This window comes from Zootoca vivipara, chromosome 2 (assembly GCF_963506605.1).
Source record: "Zootoca vivipara chromosome 2, rZooViv1.1, whole genome shotgun sequence".
In the NCBI taxonomy this organism is placed as follows: Eukaryota; Metazoa; Chordata; class Lepidosauria; order Squamata; family Lacertidae; genus Zootoca; species Zootoca vivipara.
The window spans coordinates 116094839-116116470 of record NC_083277.1 but is presented as its reverse complement, the minus strand read 5'-3'; the positions used below and the strand labels follow the sequence as shown (position 1 = coordinate 116116470).

The window sequence follows — 21632 nt, the reverse complement described above, 5'->3', positions numbered from 1 at the left end:
GGGAGTGAGCTGTTCTGATGACTCTGCCCTTTATTATCAATGTAGTGAAACTGGAAAGGTGAGATGGGAAGGGGAACGCCTTAGCCTAGTCACCAGAAAGCCAGCCAGCTAAGGGAGGGAGCTGGAGCTGAGAGGTACCCACGCTAGCTGGACCTTGGAGAGGAGAGATACTCAGCCAACAAGGCCAATTATTCTTTGCCCCCATGTCATCTTATCAGGTAAGAAGAACGGGGATGGGGAGCCAGTTTCTAACGCTGGAGTTGATGGAGATCTGTCCCTGTTGTGTGTGATGCCTATATCTGAGTTAGAGGCTAAAAGCTCTGATGGGAGCAGTGGCTGTTCCTATGCAATATCTCCGGGCATGCCTACACTAGATCAGCTCAGATGTATTCCATTGCACAACCAATCCCTGTATTCAGCACCATGCCCTATGTCTAAAATATGTTTATTAAAGATTCATAAGGGTTTCTGGTGTACTGATAGGCAGGCAGAACATACCTTATTAAAAGCTGGAAAGATGTGTGGTGGTGGTGTTGAAATGCAAGTTATTTTGCCCCCTCCCCCTTTGCAGTAGCTTTTCTAGGTATGCCATGAAGGGGAGTCTTAAAAACTCATATAGCACATATCCCTTTACCCCTCTGTCTCACTAGTTCAAATCTGTCACTTGTAAATGCAAGCTGCAAGTCCTCAATTAATAGTTTGAGAATGAAAGAGAAACATAAAGCATATAGAATACAAAAAGAGGAAGCTGAGAGCGCATTGAGAATAACACCTTGCGTGGCTTTGTTCTGCAAGAGAACTCTTTCACTGGGGATAGCAAAAGGGGGAGGGGGAGAGATGGCGGAAGGCGCTTTGTGCATGCCCAGTTTGCCTTGGGTACTGTAGGCAATTTTCTCCAGCCCATTCTAAACAAAGGAGCACAGATTCGATTTTCACAGAGTACAAATCCTGTGTGGGCTGGCTGCAGAACTGATATTTACATTGGAGTTTGGGTTTCAGATATGAGTATCTGCACAACTGAATAAAACTCCACTCCCCCTACAGCTTCCGGAATATAGGGGCCAAACTACAGATTACATGCAAATGTGTGTAATTAAAGCTTGACATCCCCCTTTATTCCTTTTGCTTGAAAAGCCACTTTGAAAGGGGCAATTGAAAGCAGGGATACGTCAAGAGCTAAGCTCCTCTCAGCTCAAAACACCCCTTCCTGAAGTCATTTTTAGGGATGGGGTAGATGCTGTCGTTCTCCTGTTATATTCATGCACTCAGCAGTTTACCCCTAATATTTCGTTGTAAGATGTCTAGATTTCCTAGCTGACCATTGTGGTCAGGAGGCTGATGAAAGCAAGTGAGTTTCACCAGCCTGGGCCAGTCCTTTCCCAATCAGATACTCAGCTGGGAGACTTGTATACTGTATATCTGAGTATCTGCTTAGGGACAAGATGCAGGAAGCCACTTCTATTATACTGTTGCACACCACTTGGGTTGCCAAATTCTACACTTCTAACATGGGCTGCCATACATCTGGATTTCCCAAGAGTAGCTGACCCCTTTACAGTAATCATTACCACAAATTTCAGGGATGATGAGACCCAAGGCATTGTTCCCCAGTTTCCAAGAATGCTGTATAGTGACATCAGTTCTGGGACAGGGAGCAGGATTCTTAGATGGCGCCCTAAAATTCTATTGGTGGCTTCCTGTACTGAAACAAAAGTAAGCACTATATTTAAACAGGTGTTTCTTTTTATAATTCACATACAAAAACAGCTTGGAAATGTTTCTGGGTAGCATTGTAGCTCTTAGAATGTTTTCACACACCCATCTAAAAGCGCCTTTGAGCTCCCTTTGCATTCACTGTGCCATATGTGGGGGTTGTTTTAGTGATTTGTTTCAGTAGGTCTACTCTGAGTAGGATTTAGTTGAATACGCAGTCAGGTAGGTTGTTGTTTCTATGTCTTCCTGTTTCCCCCCTGCTCCTCATAAACTGGCAAAATGAAAGAGATGCTAGGTTCTTTACAGGTAGGTAGCCGTGTTGGTCTGACGTAGTCGAAACAAAATAAAAAAATTCCTTCCAGCAGCACCTTAAAGACCAACTAAGTTTTTTATTTTGGTATGAGCTTTCGTGTGCATGCACACTTCTTCAGATACACTGAAATAGAAGTCCCCAGACGCTTATATGTAGAGAAAGGGTGGGGAGGGGTATCACTCAGAAGGGTGGTGGAAATGGGTGATTGACCGACTGATAGCTGTTGACGACTGTAAATGACTGCAAATGGTCTTGCATGAAAAAGCAAGGGGTGAGATGGATGAAGATCACTTTATCATGTATAATGAGATAAGAATCCAACATCTCTGTTCAGACCAGGTCTCTGCATGGTTTTAAGCTTGGTGATAAGTTGCAATTCAGCAACTTCTCTTTCCAGTCTATTTCTGAAATTCTTTTGTAGTAAGACACCTACTTTGAGATCTTGTATAGAATGTCCTGGGAGATTGAGGTGTTCCCCTACTGGTTTCTCTGTCTTGTAATTTCTGATGTCAGATTTATGTCCATTTATCCTTTGGCGTAGGGTTTGGCCTGTTTGTCCAATATAGAGAGCTGAAGGTCACTGTTGGCATTTGATGGCATACAAAATGTTAGAGGAGGTTCTTTACAGTTTAGCAGCTGGTAAGAGGGGAAAAAACAACTAAATTTGGTTTCAGTTACAGGTAGGTAGCCGTGTTGGCCTGAGTCGAAACAAAATAAAAAAAATTCCTTCAGTAGCACCTTAAAGACGAGTGCATGCACACGAAAGCTCATACCAAAATAAAAACTTAGTTCGTCTTTAAGGTGCTACTGAAGGAATTTTTTTTATTTAAATTCGGTTTGTAATTATTGCTTGTCCTCTTTTCTCTTAATATTAATATGCTCAGCCTTCTTTGTCAAACCACACCCCAATTCTTAGATGTGACATGAGGCCAATGATGCTGTACTGCATGTTGATGGATGAGGCCCTGATGGATTCATCAGAAACTTCCCATTGCCTCTGGTGATTTTGCCCCTTCTGAGGAACAAAGCACAGCCATTTTTAAAACGGGCACAGGCTCCTGAAATATGAACAGTTGTGGAGGGAGGGTGTGTGTGATCTTTGCTCTCTTTTCCAGTATGGAAACATAGCATCCCTTCCGAAGCGTTGCTGTTCCTTAAGTGCAAAAAGCAACTGCGTTGTAAAACATTAGGAGGACGGTACAGTCTAAGCATGTTCTGGCACATAATCAAGCTGTCATTTTCTCACCGTCTCTTAACTCTGGAGCTCTTTGGGCTCCACTGTGGTGCTCTTGGCAAACCTAAGTCACTGAGTAAGATATATGTAACCCACCCACCCAACTAACTTCCACAAACCCATCTCCCCATCACCTCTCTGGGCCTAGACTGGGAGGTGTGGCCTGTTGTGTGCTGGAAGTGCATTGCCATGCCCACCGAAGCCTTGCGCGGTGCCCGGCTGTGACCGTTTTGGACTCTGAAGCTCCCCCAAAGAGAAGGCAGCAAAGTTAAGAGGTGAGAGGGGGGCTCCCAGCTACTGCCCCCCTGTTCCACTTGGTTCACTAATGGTTCATCTCCCCGGCCCTGTCAAACTCAACCCCGCTGCACCCTCAAAGCTAGCAGACATCGCAGAGGCCTACATGAGCAGTAGGCAGGCTGCTGCACCCTAATTCCCTGCCTAGCTATTTTTCCTTCCTGTCCCTGGGTTTTTCTTTTCATTCCCAGTTCTACTCTCCAATTTCCAGATCTTGAGCCTAGCGTTGTTTTGGGGCCCATCCTATTCCCCCTTGTGCAGGCAGAAAGGGCCCATCCTATTCCCCCTTGTGCATATTCCCCCTTGGAATATGGCCCTTGTGCTGAAAAAGATTCCCCACCTAAATGGATCTCACTTCAGGTTGAAAATGGGGTAACTATCCTGTGAACCTCCAGATGCTGGAGAAATTCCAATCCCTATAAGCTCCAACCAGCGTGGCCAGTGGTCTGGAATGATGGGAGTTGTAGTCCAACAGCATCTGAAGGGCTACAGGTTAACTATTCCCATGTTAAAACATGGTTGCCTTAGGCTGTATTAACAAAATATGCAAGTACTTACCAAACACCAAAGGTCCTTTTAGCAAAAGTGTGCTTAGTGTCGTGTATGAACAGGTCCCCACATGAAAACAATGATCTAGCTGCCTTTCCTTCTTTCCTCAAATTATTTATGAATTAACTACACACACAATAAACTTCATGGAAACACACTAATTAGCAATTTAGAAGAAAATGGTCCACCTTTGCCTTCTTGGCTTCCTCCTTGTCTTTTTTCTGCTTCTTCTTTAGGGCTTTTTTCTTCTTTTCAACAAGATGGTCCACATCAAAGCCACAGTGAAAAAAAGACAAATATTTAAACTGGCCTCAACCAGGGCCAAGGCCTTTTTGGCTTTGGCCCCAGCCTGGTGGAACGCTCTATCGCAGGAGACCAGGGCCCTGCGGGACTTGATATCCTTCTGCAGGGCCTGCAAGATGGAGCTGTTCCGCCTGGCCTTTGTAAGTTACCTCTTTGGCCCTTTTATCAGCTCATGTGGGACCGACATGGATAGCTGGCCCTGATGAATACTTAAGGTTCCCAACCCCAATGGTTGTGATTTCATGGGTAGTCATTTAATTTTACCCTGATCCTTCCTCTTGCTGCCTCTGGAATGGATGCATCCTTATCCAAATAGCAGTAACTTTTGCAGCGCTGTACACATTCCTGTTTGCTCTGCTTCCACCACTGCATCGATCCTGTTGTTTCCTATGAAATTCTGCATTTTGATGAGTAACAACTCCCCCCCAAGAAAAAACAACAACACGCTGCGGCTTTGATCCAAATCGAGAAAAAGAATGACCTAGCCGTGTTTTAAGCCGGTAATGTGTACACACGGGCTTCCTTTCCTCCTGTAGTTCTTTTCCCAGTATCAAATCTACCTCCCTCTGCTCTGGGCCAATGTATTATTTATCGGAGAAGCAAGGTATCAAAATAGCAAGCCCCTGTGGGAAAGTTTGATGAACAGAGAAGCAAGTTTTGTAACATAAAAAAAAGCTCCTGTAGAAATTACATTGGAAGAAATCTCATTGCAGTAATTTATAAACTACTGCCGGCACGGCAACATGCAACATACAATCTTAGGACTATTTAATTGCTCGTCTTCTATCTCAACCCTTGCTTTTTCATGCAAAACCATTTGCAGTCGTTTTCAGTCATCAACAGCTATCAGTCAGTCAATCACCCACTTCCACCACCCTTCTGAGTGATACCCCCTCCCCACCCCTTCTCCACATAAGCGCCTGGGGACTCCTATTTCAGTGTATCTGAAGAAGTGTGCATGCACACGAAAGCTCATACCAAAATAAAAACTTAGTTGGTCTTTAAGGTGCTACTGAAGGAATTTTTTTATTCTTAAGAATAACCCCTAAAGCGGCAAGAATGTTATTTGCCCAAAAATGGACAGAAGAAGTGAAGTCCCGGTGAAAGGAGAATGGATACAAAAACTTATGGACTATGGAGAAATGACAAAAATAAGAAATCAAGATAACAAACCTTTTATAAAAGAATGGAAATGGTTTCTTGAATATTTGCAAACAAAACGTAAACAGATAAGGACATTGGCAGGATTGTTGTAATAGCCTGCAGTTTCATAAGAGCATATATTTAAAGTAGATGAATAAAATAATAAGTTAACTTAGAATATGCAGGAAATGATAAAAATAAATTTAAGGAACTGCAGAAAGAGGAGGAAGGAAGTCAAGTTTTGAATTGTTAGAATGATGGTAAAACTATTGAAATGTATATAACTGAAAAACATATTTATTTATTTATTTATTTTAAAAAAGAATAACCCCTAAAGTGTATGTGGCAGGAGGGAGCCATAAACAGCCCAGAATATCCTATAGGAGGACATGACTGATGGACTGATCAGTGAACTCTTCACACATTTTGTTGCAGGTCTCACTTGTACATCTGTATTTCACACTGCACCTTCGTTGCCATGCAATATTGCATCATAGCAAGCTTCAGTTTTAATTTCAGCCATTGAATACACAGCTTCCACCCTTCCCTTCTTACAAGATTCCCACCATTCATCTTTAGGATTTCAACATTCATGCAAATATTCCTTTCTGATTCAGCTGCGTCACGAGGTCTCTCAGCGACTTCCTCCTGTTGCCTCTGCTTTTAGCCTGACACCCACTCACTGCATGTTTTTGATCTTGTTTTCACCAAGAACTCCTCTGTCCTCCTGTTTCACTTCAGAATAAAACGTGAGTACTACTAAGAAACATCTCAGAAGTAAGTCCCGTTGAGTTCAATGGGACTTGCTTCCATGTGATTGGCATAAGAATGCAGCCGTACTTTTAATTATGCGTGGAGCAAAGAAATACAGACTAAAGGATGGAAGTGAATGTCATATATAGAGGCAGGAAGGAAAAAAACAGAAAAAGTAGCACAGGTGAAATTAGATTTGGATTTTACTATATTTTTACTAATGTATACTGAAAGAAACCCCAGTACAGCCAAGGGAATTGGTTTCATATAAGATTTTAGCTGGTAGGTTATGCTGTGCAGAATACAGTATTGAGAAAAGGCTCAAATCCCGACCATAACAAAACAGGAATTAACAATGTACATATGAATATGCAGCAGTGGCAAAGTGTATGAGTTATGCAATAGTGAAAGAAAGAAAGAAAGAAAGAAAGAAAGAAAGAAAGAAAGAAAGAAAGAAAGAAAGAAAGAAAGAAAGAAAGAAAGAAAGAAAGAAAGAAAGAAAGGGAAAGGTTAACAGATTTGTGCATAATTAGAAAAGTGTTAAATAGTGTTTTCTTTTATTAAAGCTGATTAAAATACATGCTTTGAAAAAGAAGGTCTCTCTCTGACTTTTCTGGTCCATTCCCTTCTCTTTCATATTGCCCCCTTGTCCTCACCATTCCCACATTTTATAATATAAAAATGACTACAATAAAAAAAAGGAAAGCAGGCTTATGGGGCACTGATTCCGGAGGGCTGGTTTATTAAGTTTATTGCAGCAGAAGCAAGTTCTGACACCTTAAAGACTAACTTCTTAATTATTTTTATGCTGCAATTTATGTATCTAATGGTGGACTGTAGACTATGAGAGCCTATGTCATAATAGGTGAAGGGACCCCTGACCATTAGGTCCAGTCGTGACCGACTCTGGGAGTGCGCGCTCATCTCACATTATTGGCCGAGGGAACCGGCGTATAGCTTCCAGGTCATGTGGCCAAGATGACAAAGCCGCTTCTGGCAAACCAGAGCAGCACATGGAAACGCCGTTTACCTTCCCGCTGTAGCGGTTCCTATTTATCTACTTGCATTTTGACGTGCTTTCGAACTGCTAGGTTGGCATGTCATAATAAATGCATTAATTTTCAAAGTGCCATTTAGTTGTTTTAGGACACAAATAATAACAGCGCAATAAAGAGCTGAAGGTTATCTTAAAAGGACTTCAAGTCAATCGTGTTTTATCTTTGTCAAGTTTAACTTGAATCTGTGATGTCGGGTGAAATGTGTAATCTAGGAAATGATCCATGTTTCTGGCTTAGCCTGCCACTCTGCTTCCTTCATTTGATAAATGAGCTTTTCCATGATTAAGTGGTGTTTAAACCACATGACAATACTTGGATTATATGGGTCGTGCCCTGCTCAAGGTCTGCTCCTCTGCCTCTCTCTTCCCCACTCTCTGCCAACAACCTTGCTTCCTCATTCAGCGATAACATCTAGACTAGACTATCTATCATGCCATGTCTACAGATACTACTAGATGGGTGTTTATTGTGGCGTCGGTTCTTCTCATGCATGCAAAGTTTTTTTTGTTTTTTTTGCAGCGTCCTCACAATGTGGTCTTCAAAATGCCAGCCTGTCTTCCCACCCACCCCGTTTAATCCTGCCTCACTTTACAAAATGACAGTCCTGCTGCTGCCTTTGCCCAGCCTTAATTTTCACAAAATGACTAGAAACTGTTGATTAAAACCAGTGGGATAGAAATGTTTTGAATACATAAATATTTACTTAAAGTTACGACTCACGGAGTTCTGTTGTTGTTGTTGTTTAGTCGTTTAGTCGTGTCCGACTCTTCGTGACCCTATGGAGCAGAGCACGCCAGGCACTCCTGTCTTGCACTGCCTCCCGCAGTTTGGTCAAACTCATGTTCGTAGCTTCGAGAACACTGTCCAACCATCCCGTCCTCTGTCGTCCCCTTCTCCTAGTGCCCTCCATCTTTCCCAACATCAGGGTCTTTTCCAAGGATTCTTCTCTTCTCATGAGGTGGCCAAAGTATTGGAGCCTCAGCTTCACGATCTGTCCTTCCAGTGAGCACTCAGGGCTGATTTCCTTCAGAATGGATAGGTTTGATCTTCATTCATTGACCCCTTCATGGATCAATGCCTTGTCGTGGCGAAGGGGCTTGAATAACTCAGAGAAGCTATGAGCTATGCCATGCAGGGCCACCCAAGATGGACAGGTCATAGTGGAGAGTTTTGACCAGGCATCCCCAAACTTTGGCCCTCCAGATGTTTTGGACTACAATTCCCACCATCCCTGACCACTGGTCCAGTTAGCAAAGGATCATGGGAGTTGTAGGCCAAAACATCTGGAGGGCCGCAGTTTGGGGATGCCTGGTTTTGACTAAACGTGATCCACCTGGAGAAGGAACTGGCAAGCCACTCCAGTATCCCTGCCAAGAAAACTCCATGGACAAAGACAACAGGCACGGAGTTCTAGGGGACTAGAAAGTGTGATGACGTTTAAATTATCCCTCTGATTTTGAGGAGTAAGATCTTATTTTTAAAAAACTTGCTCATTTCACACCCATACGAAGAGGGGACCTGTAGATTTCTGTTAACAGCACTATTACGGAATTTTTATTTTCCCCACCCAGCTCTGAAAGATTCTGAAGTTTTAAGCGGGGGAAAGGTGATGCTATGGCAGCTATTCCAACACCACCATTACCCACAGGTGAGTGCGCTCAAGAGTAAGAGGATTCTGTTTATTTATTTATTTCCTTTTCAAAAAATAAATTTAAAAAAGATAGCTCCAGGTGAGAGGGGCACAAGAGATTGAGAGGCCAACAGGGCTGTCTGGAATAGAGCCAGAATTTCACACACCAATTTCAGATCACCAGATAAATCTGTAGATTGCTAGTGTGTATATTACCTGTTACCTGCCGTGAATAATTCAGATAGGGCAGGCTGGGTATCAATGATAGCTGCTGATTTGCAGGCAGGTAATATAATGCTGAAGGATATTTAAGACACCGGGTGGGGGGGGGGAGAGGATATTCTGGGTAGATGGTTAGGTTTTGGGGAAGGGACTCAAGTGTAGGCGAAACATGTCTCTCTCCTGAGTTCTCACTGAGAAACCTTGGGCTGGCCTTAAGACCCTTAATGATATAATATCCCTTGATGCCATGCATTCTTTTAAAGAAACTGGCCCCCCAAAAGATAGCATCTGAATACTGGCAAGGTTTGGAAATCTTTAGAAATGAGTTGCTGGCAGAACATTTGTTCCCGCTGGCAACTCTGCCGCTGTACATAATGAGATATTCACTGAGAGAGCCTGATTACCTAAGCCTTGAAAACAGTATGAAACAATACTGCTAGACCCGCTTCTGCCCTTTATAACCTGAGCCAAATGTTGAAGTCTTTAATTGAGCAAGTTTCCCTTTGGCTTCAGCGGGTCTTTTTTCTTTTTTCTTTTTACTCCACCAGCATTTTGGCCTCAAGCACCCGTTATTTCATCAAGACTACTTGGCCACAATCATTCTAATGAAAGCGGAAGCTTAGAGGTTTTATGGCTATTGCCGGTATTACATTTATTTTGCTGCAGTTGCTACAAACCTACTGAACCGATTTTAAGTCTCTGAACCACAGCTTGATCTTGTATGGCACACTTTAAAATAAAAATAGTGTGCTAGGGAATACATTGGCCTCGGTTCAGTATACCTGAAGGAGCGTCTCCACCTCCATCATTCTGCCCGGACGCTGAGGTCCAGCACCGAGGGCCTTCTGACGGTTCCCTCGTTGCGAGAAGCCAAGTTACAGGGAACTAGGCAGAGGGCCTTCTCGGTGGTGGCACCTGCCCTGTGGAACGCCCTCCCAACAGATGTCAAAGAGGAAAACAGCTACCAGACTTTTAGAAGACATCTGAAGGCAGCCCTGTTCAGGGAGGCTTTTAATGTTTAATAGATTACTGTGTTTTAATTTTCTGTTGGAAGCCGCCCAGAGTGGCTGGGGAAACCCAGCCAGATGGGCAGGGTATAAATAATAAATTATTATTATTATTAATATTAGACAGCATCCACTAAAGTAGTGCTGTTAATGCAAGACCGCTTGGCTGTGCAACCAAATATCCCTTCCTCCTTTTCTCACTGCATGCCCCTAAATGTCTTCTGGGGGTTCCCCCAAACCTCTGGAGCAGATTTGGGGAGGGCATGGGAAGAGGAGAGGGATGGGGAGTTCTGTTAGCCACGAATACTTGTGTTAATTGAACTGCTTCGTTGGATCCTGCCCATTGTGCGAAGGGTGAGTGGTGTTTTATGGAAAAGTTTATTTATGACACTGTTATTTCCACAACAATCTTGTGAGGTTGCTTGGGCTGCAAGTGATTAGTCCAAGTTTCCTCCAGTGGGTTTTATGACTGAGCAAATGTTTTGAATCTTGAGTCCCCCTGGTGGTCCCAAGTATCTTAGTTCTCTCTACTGCACTGTATTCAGATGCCTCTGACATCCATCTCTTTCTCTTATGCATAAAGAAAAGCTACTGACCAGCCCATTTATGAAGAAGATGAATACACCGACTTTGCAAGAGGATGCCAACGTGGCTGTCATAGGAGGTACTGTATTGTTGCCTGCATCTCTGCAGATGTGCTTCAGCCCAGCCACTGTGCAGCCATGGGAACGCCCTCCCTGCAGACTGCAGGTAGTTAATGCACAAACGTAAATCCTCTGCAGCAGAGCCCTCTGGCATCCTTCTAGATCTGGGATGTAAAGGTACTCATTAAAAAAAAAAATCTGGACCACCATCGCACGCATTCCGTGCCCAAAATAGCAGGCTATATATATGATGCACATCAAGCTACTTTGCATATATTTGCTTATTTTTGCAAAATGGGAGGGGTGAAGGTTGTGCAACACACACGAGGCAGAAACATGCATGCCAGCAGCCTGCTCCTAAACTCAAAGCACTGGTGAGTCTGCTCCAGACCTGTTTGTGCTAAAATTCCCCTTTCTCAATTTGCTTTTTTTTTTAAAGCTGTCATCGCTGTGGTTTTCGTCACTCTCCTTTCGGTCGTCGTGCTGATCATCGTTTACCTGTACAAGAACAAAGGCACCTACCGCACCTATGAACAAGCTCCACCGGATCCAGAGGGCTCGGTCCAAATGGAGGATCTCCCATGTAAAGGCGAGAAGGAAGAATATTTTATATAGCTGCCAGCATGCTTTGGACACTGAGATCTTAAGCAAACTGTTTATTACATTGTAAACTGTTTGTTACGTTTGACACCCATTTTTGTCAAGGAATTAAAGCTGTATTATTTATTTCATTTTATATCACACCGTGTTCCTAAGCAGCTCGACTAGGCACTGGAATAGGAGTTGTGTATTGTGACAGCATAGAGGTTGCCCCTTTACAGGTCCAATAGCTGTGATCTCTGGGATGCTCAAAGTCAAGTTGCAACACACAGACCCTCTATGAACCCTCTGTGTTTATTTGGGGTTAGAGTAGGCAAATACGTCATTGGAGTACTGAACACTTCTTTCCCTCTTACTACCATCTAAGCCTGATACACTCAGATGACTGCGACAGGTGCAGGAAAATGGACTGGCAAAAAATTATACTACTTTTGCTTTTCCAGTACCTATAAACCTGCAGTGGTCATAGCATAAAGCATATTTGCATTTAACCTTGCTTCTCTGCAGTAATAAACACTCATGCATGTGACTGAGGCTTCAAGACAGTTTTAGTCTCATGTGAAAATCTCCAGTGTATGACAAAGCCAGTATGTGTCTACTCAACTGTGCGTCTCTGATAATTGTACAATTCATGCAGTTTCAAACAGCTTCTCTCTCAGGCTCATGCTTTACATTGTGTGTGACAATGTGCAGAAAAATGAAATTTACCGGTAATCTTTCTTCTCTTTGGCTCCAGTCATTCTGCATTCTGAAATTTTGATATCAAGGTTCCTGTGGCAATTGATGCTTTTTTCAGCTTCACTCTTTAAGAAGATCTGCGTTACAGTATTAAGATTGTATCTTGAGAATACAAGTGTTGTGAAAACAGCAGCCCCTCTGAAGTTCTCTCCCTTCCCTCTGCAACACATAACCAACAGCCTGGCATCCCCAATGGCACTGATCCGGCACCAGCAAGGAAATGCACACACTGCGAATGACTCATTGCTTTTGGAGGTTTGCATTTCTGTATTTGTATGTCCTAAACCGGCTGTTTGCTTTTTAAACTATTTTCTCAAATTTCTGCAAGTTGCTTTCGAAATTTTATACGGAATAAAACACTTGACCAGATCAGTTTGGAGGTAAATGTTGCCACACACTACGGAAAGGGGAAATAATCTGATGTGGCAGTGCCATTTTGTACGGCACCCCAACATCGTATGTAGCAAACCAGCCTTCCATAAAAGCAGCGGTGTGTGATATGCATTCTTAAATGCTACTTCAATTTGAAATTTTGGAGATGAAATCTGTCTTGTCTATGTAAATGTGTTCAGAATTAAGAGTTTTAATGCCAAACTGAATGTAATGATAAGCCAGGAGTGGGGTGCCTTTGCCTCCCCAGGCCCCAGGCAGCCTAGGCAACGGTCAAGGAAGATGAGAGTTGCCAACTAACATCACCTGCAGGGGATCAGGTTCCCCACTGCTATGCTACATGCATTGTTAGGAAGCCTGTTGGTATTTTTAAATCAATCACGCAAGGGAACAGATCATTGAGATCAGAGTGTATGTTACTCTCCCCACGGCAGTCCTGACAAAAACCATTCTCCCCATATGGTTGGGGATAATAGTAGTTTGAGAGAGGTCAGGGCCACAATGCAGAAGAGGAGGGTTAAATCTCCCCTCTGCATGCTGCTGCAGTCCTAAGGACTCCCCCACCAATTTTGAAAACAACTGATGGGCTTCCTAAAGACACATTTCACATCCCATGTAGTTTGACGCTAAAAGCTGAATAACCAAACGGTGTTTCACGCTGACCAGTTACACTGCGCAGAGAAACAAATAAAGGCAAAACAGATTTTAAATGTTCCGGTGTTATGATGGACAGGAATTTAAGAGGCTAAATTCAACTCTGTCACTTTATTCAAATTTTCAAAATAGCCTTTATTCTACTTGTTTTTAGTATAAAAAGTCCACAAGTTAAGTGCACCACAGTGTTTACAGAGAGACCTAGAATCCCAACCTTTCATTAACAGTCAGCTGTATGGTTGACCATGACACATACAACACACAGAAAATTAAGATAAAATATATTCACCAAATCTGATAATTTTTTTAATTCATAAAAACAAAAGCAAACAACAACAAAAAAAGATTGAGGATCCCTGAAATATTCTTCTTAACTCTAATAAGACTTCATTGTACCCAAGCCACTTTGTAACGTTTGCATCTAAAACAAAACAAAAAACCAACTCATCAAAGCCAGCACCTTTGCATGCTGATTGACATCCAACAGACCTTCTCGTCTCTCTAGCCTGAATAACATTCCATACAGTTTTGTTATGAATACACCGGGTTGCTTTTTTCCCCCCTTAAAAAAATGGTTTCATTTTCAGCTCTCATCTCCATTTCTATTTTGAAAAGTACAGGAAGCATTTAATGAAATGTTGTGTTTCTGGCACCAAAACATGGCTTCAGTTAGAATCTTAATGTGCAAAGGAGTCCAAGATCACTTAAGAGTGTAGAAAAAGAACATCTCGGGCCAACTCTCTAGCTGCATACCTTCCCGGCAAAGGAACAGAGAGTGAAAGTGAGGAGAAGGAACTGGTTGGAGGGTTCTGAAATTGAGAACTTAGCCCACCAGTCCTGCTTCTCGAATAGGCATCTGCCATCGATGCCCTCCCTCCCAAAAGAATTATATCCGGCTACCTTTCTCCCCAGCACCATTGATTCTATGGAAGAGGAAAGAGGATGCATTATCTTAATCCTATTCATTGGCAACAGGCATTATCTGCAAGCTTTATATGATACTTGGAAGCTAGGCTTTGTTCCAGACTTCCATTTCTCCCCCCTCCCGTCCCTTTTCTCACCACCCCCACCCCACCCCCTGGTTTTATATATAGTTGATTAATAAAAGCCGAAAGAGAGAGAGAGAGAGTGCTGCAGTGGAAGCACTCTCCAGTGGAATTAAAAGGGAAATCTGTGGGGCAGCTCAGCTCGCGTTCATGTCACAATTTAACCCCCAAAGTTTGAGAGAGGCACTCCTACCATTGCATGGTTTTTTGTATTTAAAGTTTGCTTTTTTTAATTTTTAAAAAGAAAATAGTGCCTGAAGGGCACCAGGAAGACACCCCCGCATCATCATGTGTCTAAACTGCAACTCCAGGTTAATACGACTAAAGCGGTTACATTGTGAGAAGTGCTGACAGTATGTGATGTCGTTCCTTTACACCAATGTAGCCCCCCCCCTTCTTTCACTAAATGGTGTAGCCGCCATCAGAGCCTCCCATGTAGAAGTTGCCCTTCCGTTGCGTCACTAGAACGTTGGCACCCTGCATGACAGCCAGCTGGGCCGCGTTGGGGGGGCAGCCGGGAGGCGGGGGCTGGAAGAGAAAAACAGCAACCTGTTAACGGGCGGTGGGAAAGCATATAGAAGGTGCAACAAGCAAAGCAGCCCCCCAAACTGTACATGGGGCTGCCAAGCAGGGCTCCAAAAATCAGGGTTTAAACAAGCATTTGGGGAGGCTGGGCAACATGGCTTCCAAACCACATCCAGTCTGTGGGCTGCGTGCTAAAAAGGCAGTATTGCAGCAATGTGATGATTAATAACAGTGAATGATGCAGACTGTTCTGCACAAATGATCCTATAAAGTTGCCCTAAACCAAGCAAGACCGTTGATCCATCTAGCTCAGAGCTAGGAACTTTCGACCGGCAGAACTCCACCCAGGTCTGAGGCAGAGACGCTTTCCCAGCCCTACTCAAAGGACCCTTTTAGCTGAGATGTCATGAACTGAACCTGGGATTCTTTCATCCGCTGAGCAAGTTGTCCCGGACTCCACATACCAGTAGTGATTTACAATGGCAGGCTACACAGCGGTACCCGTGGTGGGACTATATGCTTGCCCATCTACCTCAGCTGTTTCTGCAGCCAGCAGCAGTCAGCTGCGAAAAACGAAGGGAAACATGCTGTGTATTGGCAGACAAAATGCAGCGCGGATTTATTTCCATGCAATTTTTTATATATATAAAAAAGGCATGGCCTAGAAAGGCAAGGCAGCAGGAGAGCTGCACAGAGCAGAAGTGCTCCATCGACTGTCCTGAAACCAACAAGCCTCCCGAAGATCCAGCCTACGGCCTTCGCCTCTCCCCAATGGTTTTGCAAAACCTAACTTCTGCAAAGCTGGGCTTTCCAGAAGAAAAGGGGGCACCCCCTCGGAAGAAGCGGATAATCCCCTCCCAAAGATGGCAGCCTACCTACAGAGGGCAAAGCATCCTTGCGGTACCTTCAGTGCACAAACCTGAAGTGAAGGACATTAGCTACTTTTATGTTCTTACTAAACTTTAGACAACCTCAGGAAAATCTGGCCGTTTGGTGTTTTCTCTGGCTGATCTCATGGCTTCTCTACCAGAATTTACGCCCAGAGTGAAGCTTGTAGCCAAAAGAACCTGTAATCCCTGCAGAGCTGTTCATTATTGTAACAATTCAACAAAGAAGCGCTCCCGATTCCTCTGCTGGGTTAGCGCTACAGGTATTTGTTTTGATACTGCTTAGTTTGTATACCAGGTTCTCCAGCAATAAACAAGCCCCAACATAATTTTTAAGCGCCCCCTCCCTCTTTCCCAGACTATTTTAAAAACAAGAAAGATACAATCACTCTACTTCGCCCCCTACTTACAGGAATATTAGCAGGGGCGCCAGTTGCAAACCTTGCTCCCGCATCAAAGCCCCCTTCAACAAGAACAGTGGACCCAGGATGATAGACAGGGCCCACTGGGTAAAATGCCAGCGGAACTGAAGAGCCCATGGGACCCATAGCCATGGACTGAGCCATAGGAAGATACAGGGAAGCGCCAGGATAAGCTGCAGACATGGTAGGTACAGTAGCAGCTCCGGGGTGCACAAAACTTGGGCGGTAGAGCTGCAGGGAGAGAGAGAGAGAGAACACAGAAAAGGTTTCAGGTAGGTAGCCGTGTTGGTCTGGTGTAGTCAAAACAAAATTTTAAAAAATCTACTGGAAGGATTTTTTTTACAGAAAAGGTTTCTCATTCCAAGGCCCCTTAATCAGAAACCTTACACCTCAACACATCAAACTCAGAAAAAAGTGGCTTCTTGCCACTGACAACAGAAATGCATTTTATTAATTTAAGAACATATGAAATGACTTTCTAAAACAGACCGTTAAGCTCGCAGCATTTTATTTCTAGCAGCAGACAGGCAGGTGCTACTGGCAGACTCGCGAGCAAGGGATGTTAACACTGACCGACTCGGCCTGTTTGTTTGGCACCACTTGGTGCTTTTCCACCATGGTGCCATTTGGCCTTGCAGGCCTTATAACAGGCATGTCCAACAGGTAGATTGTGGGGGTGTCCCAGGTAATCACCCTTGGCCAACCCTCCCCTACAATGGGTAGATCACAGCCGGTCTTTTTATACTGTGAGTAGATAGATTGCAGCCTCTTGGGAGTTGGACGTGCCTGCCCTATAACATGTAGGGAAAAACATAAAGCCATCTGACGCAGGGAGCTACCTTACACTGAATCACAGCAGCTCCCTAGAATTTAAGGCAGGCACCCCCAACCTTTGGCCCTCCAGATGTTTTGGACTACAATTCCCGTCATCCCTGACCACTGGTCCTGTTAGCTAGGGATCATGGGAGTTGTAGGCCAAAACATCTGGAGGGCCGCAGGTTGGGGATGCCTGATTTAAGGCAAAACTGCTTCCCAGCCATGGAGGCCAGTCTTCTAAATCTGGGGATCAAGCCCAAGACTGTAATCAAACATGCCTTGAAATTACTCTGCTGCCAACTGACCTGACTACGTCGGCTTCCCATTTTGGAACACAGCTACTCCATCAAAACAGAAGGAGCCATCAATTAATAGCTGAACAACTGGCAGTAGTAGCCAGCATTGAATGTTGATGCCTATTTTAAGAGGTCAATCAGCACTATCAGCCACAGCAGCCTCTTGCTTCTAAAACCCTCCATCACCTCCACAGTTTAAATGTTGACTGCAATCTCAGGGTGAAGACCTGTCTTCTTTGCTTGAGTTACTCAGTAAAATGTTGTGCATATATATGTATAATAGCAACAGTCAACACCACCAGCAATTCACACAATTTCCATTATCTATTTTAAAAATACAAAGATTGGCCCTAGTCCATCCTGGATAAAAGTAGGTAAACACACAAACACACACAAATACATTCAGCTATGTTGAAATTAAAAGCTGGTATAATATTTCATCTAAAATCCACCATCATTGCTACCTTAACTCTGGCAGCTAATAGCTAGCCACAAAAGATTTCAAAAAAAATTTTTATCCCCAAATAAGTCCCCAAAAGAAGAGAGATGCAAGATGTTGGACCAGCCTGTGAGAAGGTCTTTTCACATCTCTCGGTCCTCTTGTGGTCCTTGGTAAATGAATAATAAATCCAAGAGTGGGGGGTATTGTGGGGCAGAATAAGTGAGGCAGTATCTTAGGCATCTTGGGACTCAGCTGGTAAAGATGCAGATGGACTCTCAACTCCCATCATCCCCACCAGCATAGCCAATGGTCAAGGATAATGGGAATTGTAGTCCAGCACCATCAGGTACTCCACTTCTGTGGGGAAGGGTTTGATAAAAGATTTTTAAAAGGGAGAAATAAACAGCAACAACCTTGAGGTGTACTCAGAAGGCAGAGGGAACTATAATACTGGTATAATGTGCTCTCTGTAAACCATTGTCGTTGGAAGCTGAGTTACCATGTGCCACACAATTCAAAGCTGGTTAGGCTTAGCAAAGGCACTGAGCTCAGCAAGACCCTTATGAGAATGGTGCCATATCAACTCTTCATTGCCACAGTGGCATGTCATGGGCATACTACCACCCCTTATGAGATCAACAGGTGTTGACACGAAGTTTTGAAAACAAGTTGTCTCTGTTGCCGTGCAGGACCCAGGATCATGATGAACCATCCAGACACGCAAATGTTTGTCTATATGTGAAGTTAAAAATGCCCCAATGGGCAAGTTAGTTGATAATATACTACTGTAAGCACCAATCCATCCCTGCCATCATTATTAATCAGTACCGTTATCTTTATTAGTGGGGAAATGCCTTTGGTCTGATTCAGCAGGCCTAGTCTTACATTCTTATAAAAGGAGAACAAGGTACATACTTCGGAGTAAGCTGGAGGGGCCTCGGTGTAAGGTGGAGCCTGAGGAAGCTGTATGGTCTGTGGGAAGACTGATGGATTACCAAGATGTTGAACCGGGTAGGAAGGCTGTGTAGGATATTGACCTAAGAGGAAAAGTTAATCAATGTTAGCACAATTGTTCTTGCTGCAAAAGAACAGGAAGTGTGTGAGGTCAGGGAAACACTCTCTTCTGGAAGCCTTATCTGAAAGAAAGAAAACAGATCTGAAAGAAGAGAGATACCTAAACAGCAGAAGGTCTAAAGACAACAAACATCTCCTAGAAAATTACATCTGCAGGAAGCTACCTAGAAAATAAGGGGGCTGAATGAAGGAGGCTCAGCTGATGGCATTCAAACCTGCTCTCCTACCGCTTAAGACCAAAGGTAGTCAATATTTTTATTAAAAAATAATAATTGATGGTGCCATCTCATGGGGACCATAAGTATCTTTCAGAAGTTAGCAAGAGAAGGACTACTTAATCATTCTTCCCACAGACACCAAACCCATTTTCATCTATTAAACTGATTTAACACTGAAACACTGAAATCCATGATTGGTAGTCTAATCAAGCATCTCCTCCGATGAGATTACTTTGCCCATTTGGTACAGTCCCCCAAGCCATCTTTCTTTTCACAGCAGGGCTGGCCTGCTTTTTACATCTCGTCATAAAGTTAGGCCATTCAACCTGTTACAAATACCTACTAGGTAAGCATTATGCAGAATTTCAACTACAAGGGGTCAGCTTCTACTTGAAACTTCATAGGTATCTATAGAAACTAGATAACATTGGTGTGGGACAGAATGCTCAAGCAATCAGATTTTTCTGAAAATTGAAAAGAGTCAAGCTGATCTATAGCAGAAGTAGCCAACATGATGTTCTCCAGATGTTGTGGGCAACTCCTCCCATGAACCCCAACCAGCATTACCAGAGGCCAGGGACAATGGGAGCTGGAGCCCAGCAACAAGTAGAGGGCACTATGCTGGCTCCCCCCAAGCTTTTCTTAATGGTTGCACAAGAACAAATTCAACTCCGATAAGCTGCCTAGAAGATGAAAGGACACAAAGAGAAAATCCCAGGACAGCTTCTGAGAGACCACCAATGACCCAATATTATTCTGGTTTTGTCTCATATATATCTGTATCTATATCTATCTATATCTTAGTAGTTTCAACTGTAGGCCACCTTGACAGAAAAGTGGTATATGAATAAATTAAGTAAATAGTATTGATTTCACTTTCTTGGAGATTTCCCAAAAACACAGGCTGAATGGGTACTATTGCAGGTGGGGGATGTTGAAATACAGGTCAAAATACCCATTTAGGCCACAACTCGGACTACATGATTTACCACATAGTCCATTCCATGAAGGCTGCATGTTAATGTACTGTACTATACTTTACAGTGAGCAACACACTGAACTTGGGCTTAATTCCAAATGCACTGACTGGCCAGAATCTGCTTGTCAAGTCAAGTAAAATAAAGTTTATTGGCATTACACCTGTCATACAGGTAGAGAGTAGCAAAGCAAAAATGCAGGGCAATATCCACTATTGAACAAAAAATGGGATTAGTGTCCATCCAAGCAGGAGACACTCAAATCTTGTGGTTAGTCTTAATGGTCACTGTTTATTCCTGTCCAGTCTTAATCAGACAATAGGTGCAGCCTCCTTTGCTACCTTCCCCAGCCAGCTTCTTCCTAAGGATCTGGTACAATTTTTTTCCTGTTAACTTTTCTGGCCTTCCTCAATTCACGGTCCTACCTCACCTTATGACCCAGACATTTACCAGGGAGGAGAACAGCATCACAAACCACCTGCCTGGTTAGTAGTGATCCTACTGGGCCCATAACTGTGTTTTGAGAAAGCAGTGATGGAGCGGAGAAATGTTTATCAGTCCATGCACCCTGATAGCTTAGTGGATGGAGCATGAGATTCTTAATCTCTAGTCCATGGGTTTGAGCCCCACTGTTGTCCTGTCTTGCAGGGGGTTGGACTAGATGACCCCTGTGCTCCCTTTCAATCTCTACGATTATTATCAACACAGCAAACAAATGTTCACACACATTTTAATAGTGCCTGTTTGGAGGGAGGGAAATCCAAGCTACCATTGGGAACTGAATACAGAACCAGAAAGGGGCAGCTATCCTGGAACACCAGGATGCAATTGAGTGCATGGGACCTTGGGTGCGTGTTTGCAGACGACACACGCAAACACCCAACACCTTCTCCTTGCAGTCCAGATCCGCTGTGCAAAAAGGGAAGATCGCTCCCCGCCCCCCCCCACCAACTAATTCCTATGGGGGCTTCCCAATCTCCACCTCCCCCAAACCCCGACATCCAATATCTACCCTCCTCCCTTCATCTCTGGCTTCCAGCGCTACAGTTGCGAAGCTTTTCACGCGGGCCTGGTGGAAGGGAGATCCAGTCCGGGGGAGCCGGGGTGCCCCCGCAGCACTGCGCCTGCAAGCTGCCAAGGGGCCACGTGACTCCTTTCCGTGTTCCCACATTGCAGATCTCGAAGGGGAAAGGAGGACTCTTTCTGCCCACGGAACCCCCCCCCTCCACCTTTACCTCTCCCCCCCACGCGGCAGCCACAGGGTTAACTTTCTGACCAGGAGGGTTGCGTCATAGCAACCTAACATCCGCCCTTCCCCCATCCCTTTCCCCCTCCACACACACGACTTTCCGAGGCTTCCCATTGGTCAGGACTGCCGCCAGTTACGGGCTAGGCCCGCAGATAACGGGACTGCGGCGCCAGCCTTAAAGGAGCAGCGCCTCACAGCGCGCTGAGGAGACTTGGGTGGGGTTGCGGGGGGAGGAGCGGGAGGGGTTGGGAGCAGCCTCTTGCCTTTGCTGTTCATGATGGCGGCGTCGGGAAAGACGGCTCGGTCAGCTGCGGAGGACTGCGGCGACTGTTGGCTTCGGCGGCGGCGGTTCTTCTCGCTCAATCACTTCCTTGTTGTTGCCGTCGTCGTCGCTGCAGCCCCGATGAGAGGGGTTACGTTCGAGCGCGTGACGTC

General features: G+C 44.2%; 2 protein-coding genes across 3 annotated transcripts; one reads left to right on the top strand and one right to left on the bottom strand.

The window, feature by feature from the left end:
• The first annotated feature begins 74 nt into the window (after window positions 1-74).
• On the top strand, window positions 75-13801 carry SMAGP (small cell adhesion glycoprotein). 2 transcript variants are annotated; one of them, XM_035103169.2, is made up of 4 exons: window positions 75-218; window positions 8932-9008; window positions 10803-10883; window positions 11303-13801. In XM_035103169.2, exons 2-4 carry the CDS (start codon window positions 8975-8977, stop codon window positions 11476-11478), a joined length of 291 nt encoding a protein of 96 aa, XP_034959060.1. In that variant the 5' UTR covers window positions 75-218; window positions 8932-8974; the 3' UTR covers window positions 11479-13801. The 2 variants fall into 2 exon arrangements, with proteins under 2 accessions (XP_034959060.1, XP_034959054.1); XM_035103163.2 differs by lacking the exon at window positions 75-218 and adding an exon at window positions 5838-6298.
• Window positions 13530-21632, bottom strand: DAZAP2 (DAZ associated protein 2). The gene is made up of 4 exons (XM_035103156.2): window positions 21461-21632; window positions 18595-18716; window positions 16114-16356; window positions 13530-14819 (listed from the first exon to the last, which is right to left on the bottom strand). Exons 1-4 carry the CDS (start codon window positions 21471-21473, stop codon window positions 14694-14696), a joined length of 504 nt encoding a protein of 167 aa, XP_034959047.1. The 5' UTR covers window positions 21474-21632; the 3' UTR covers window positions 13530-14693.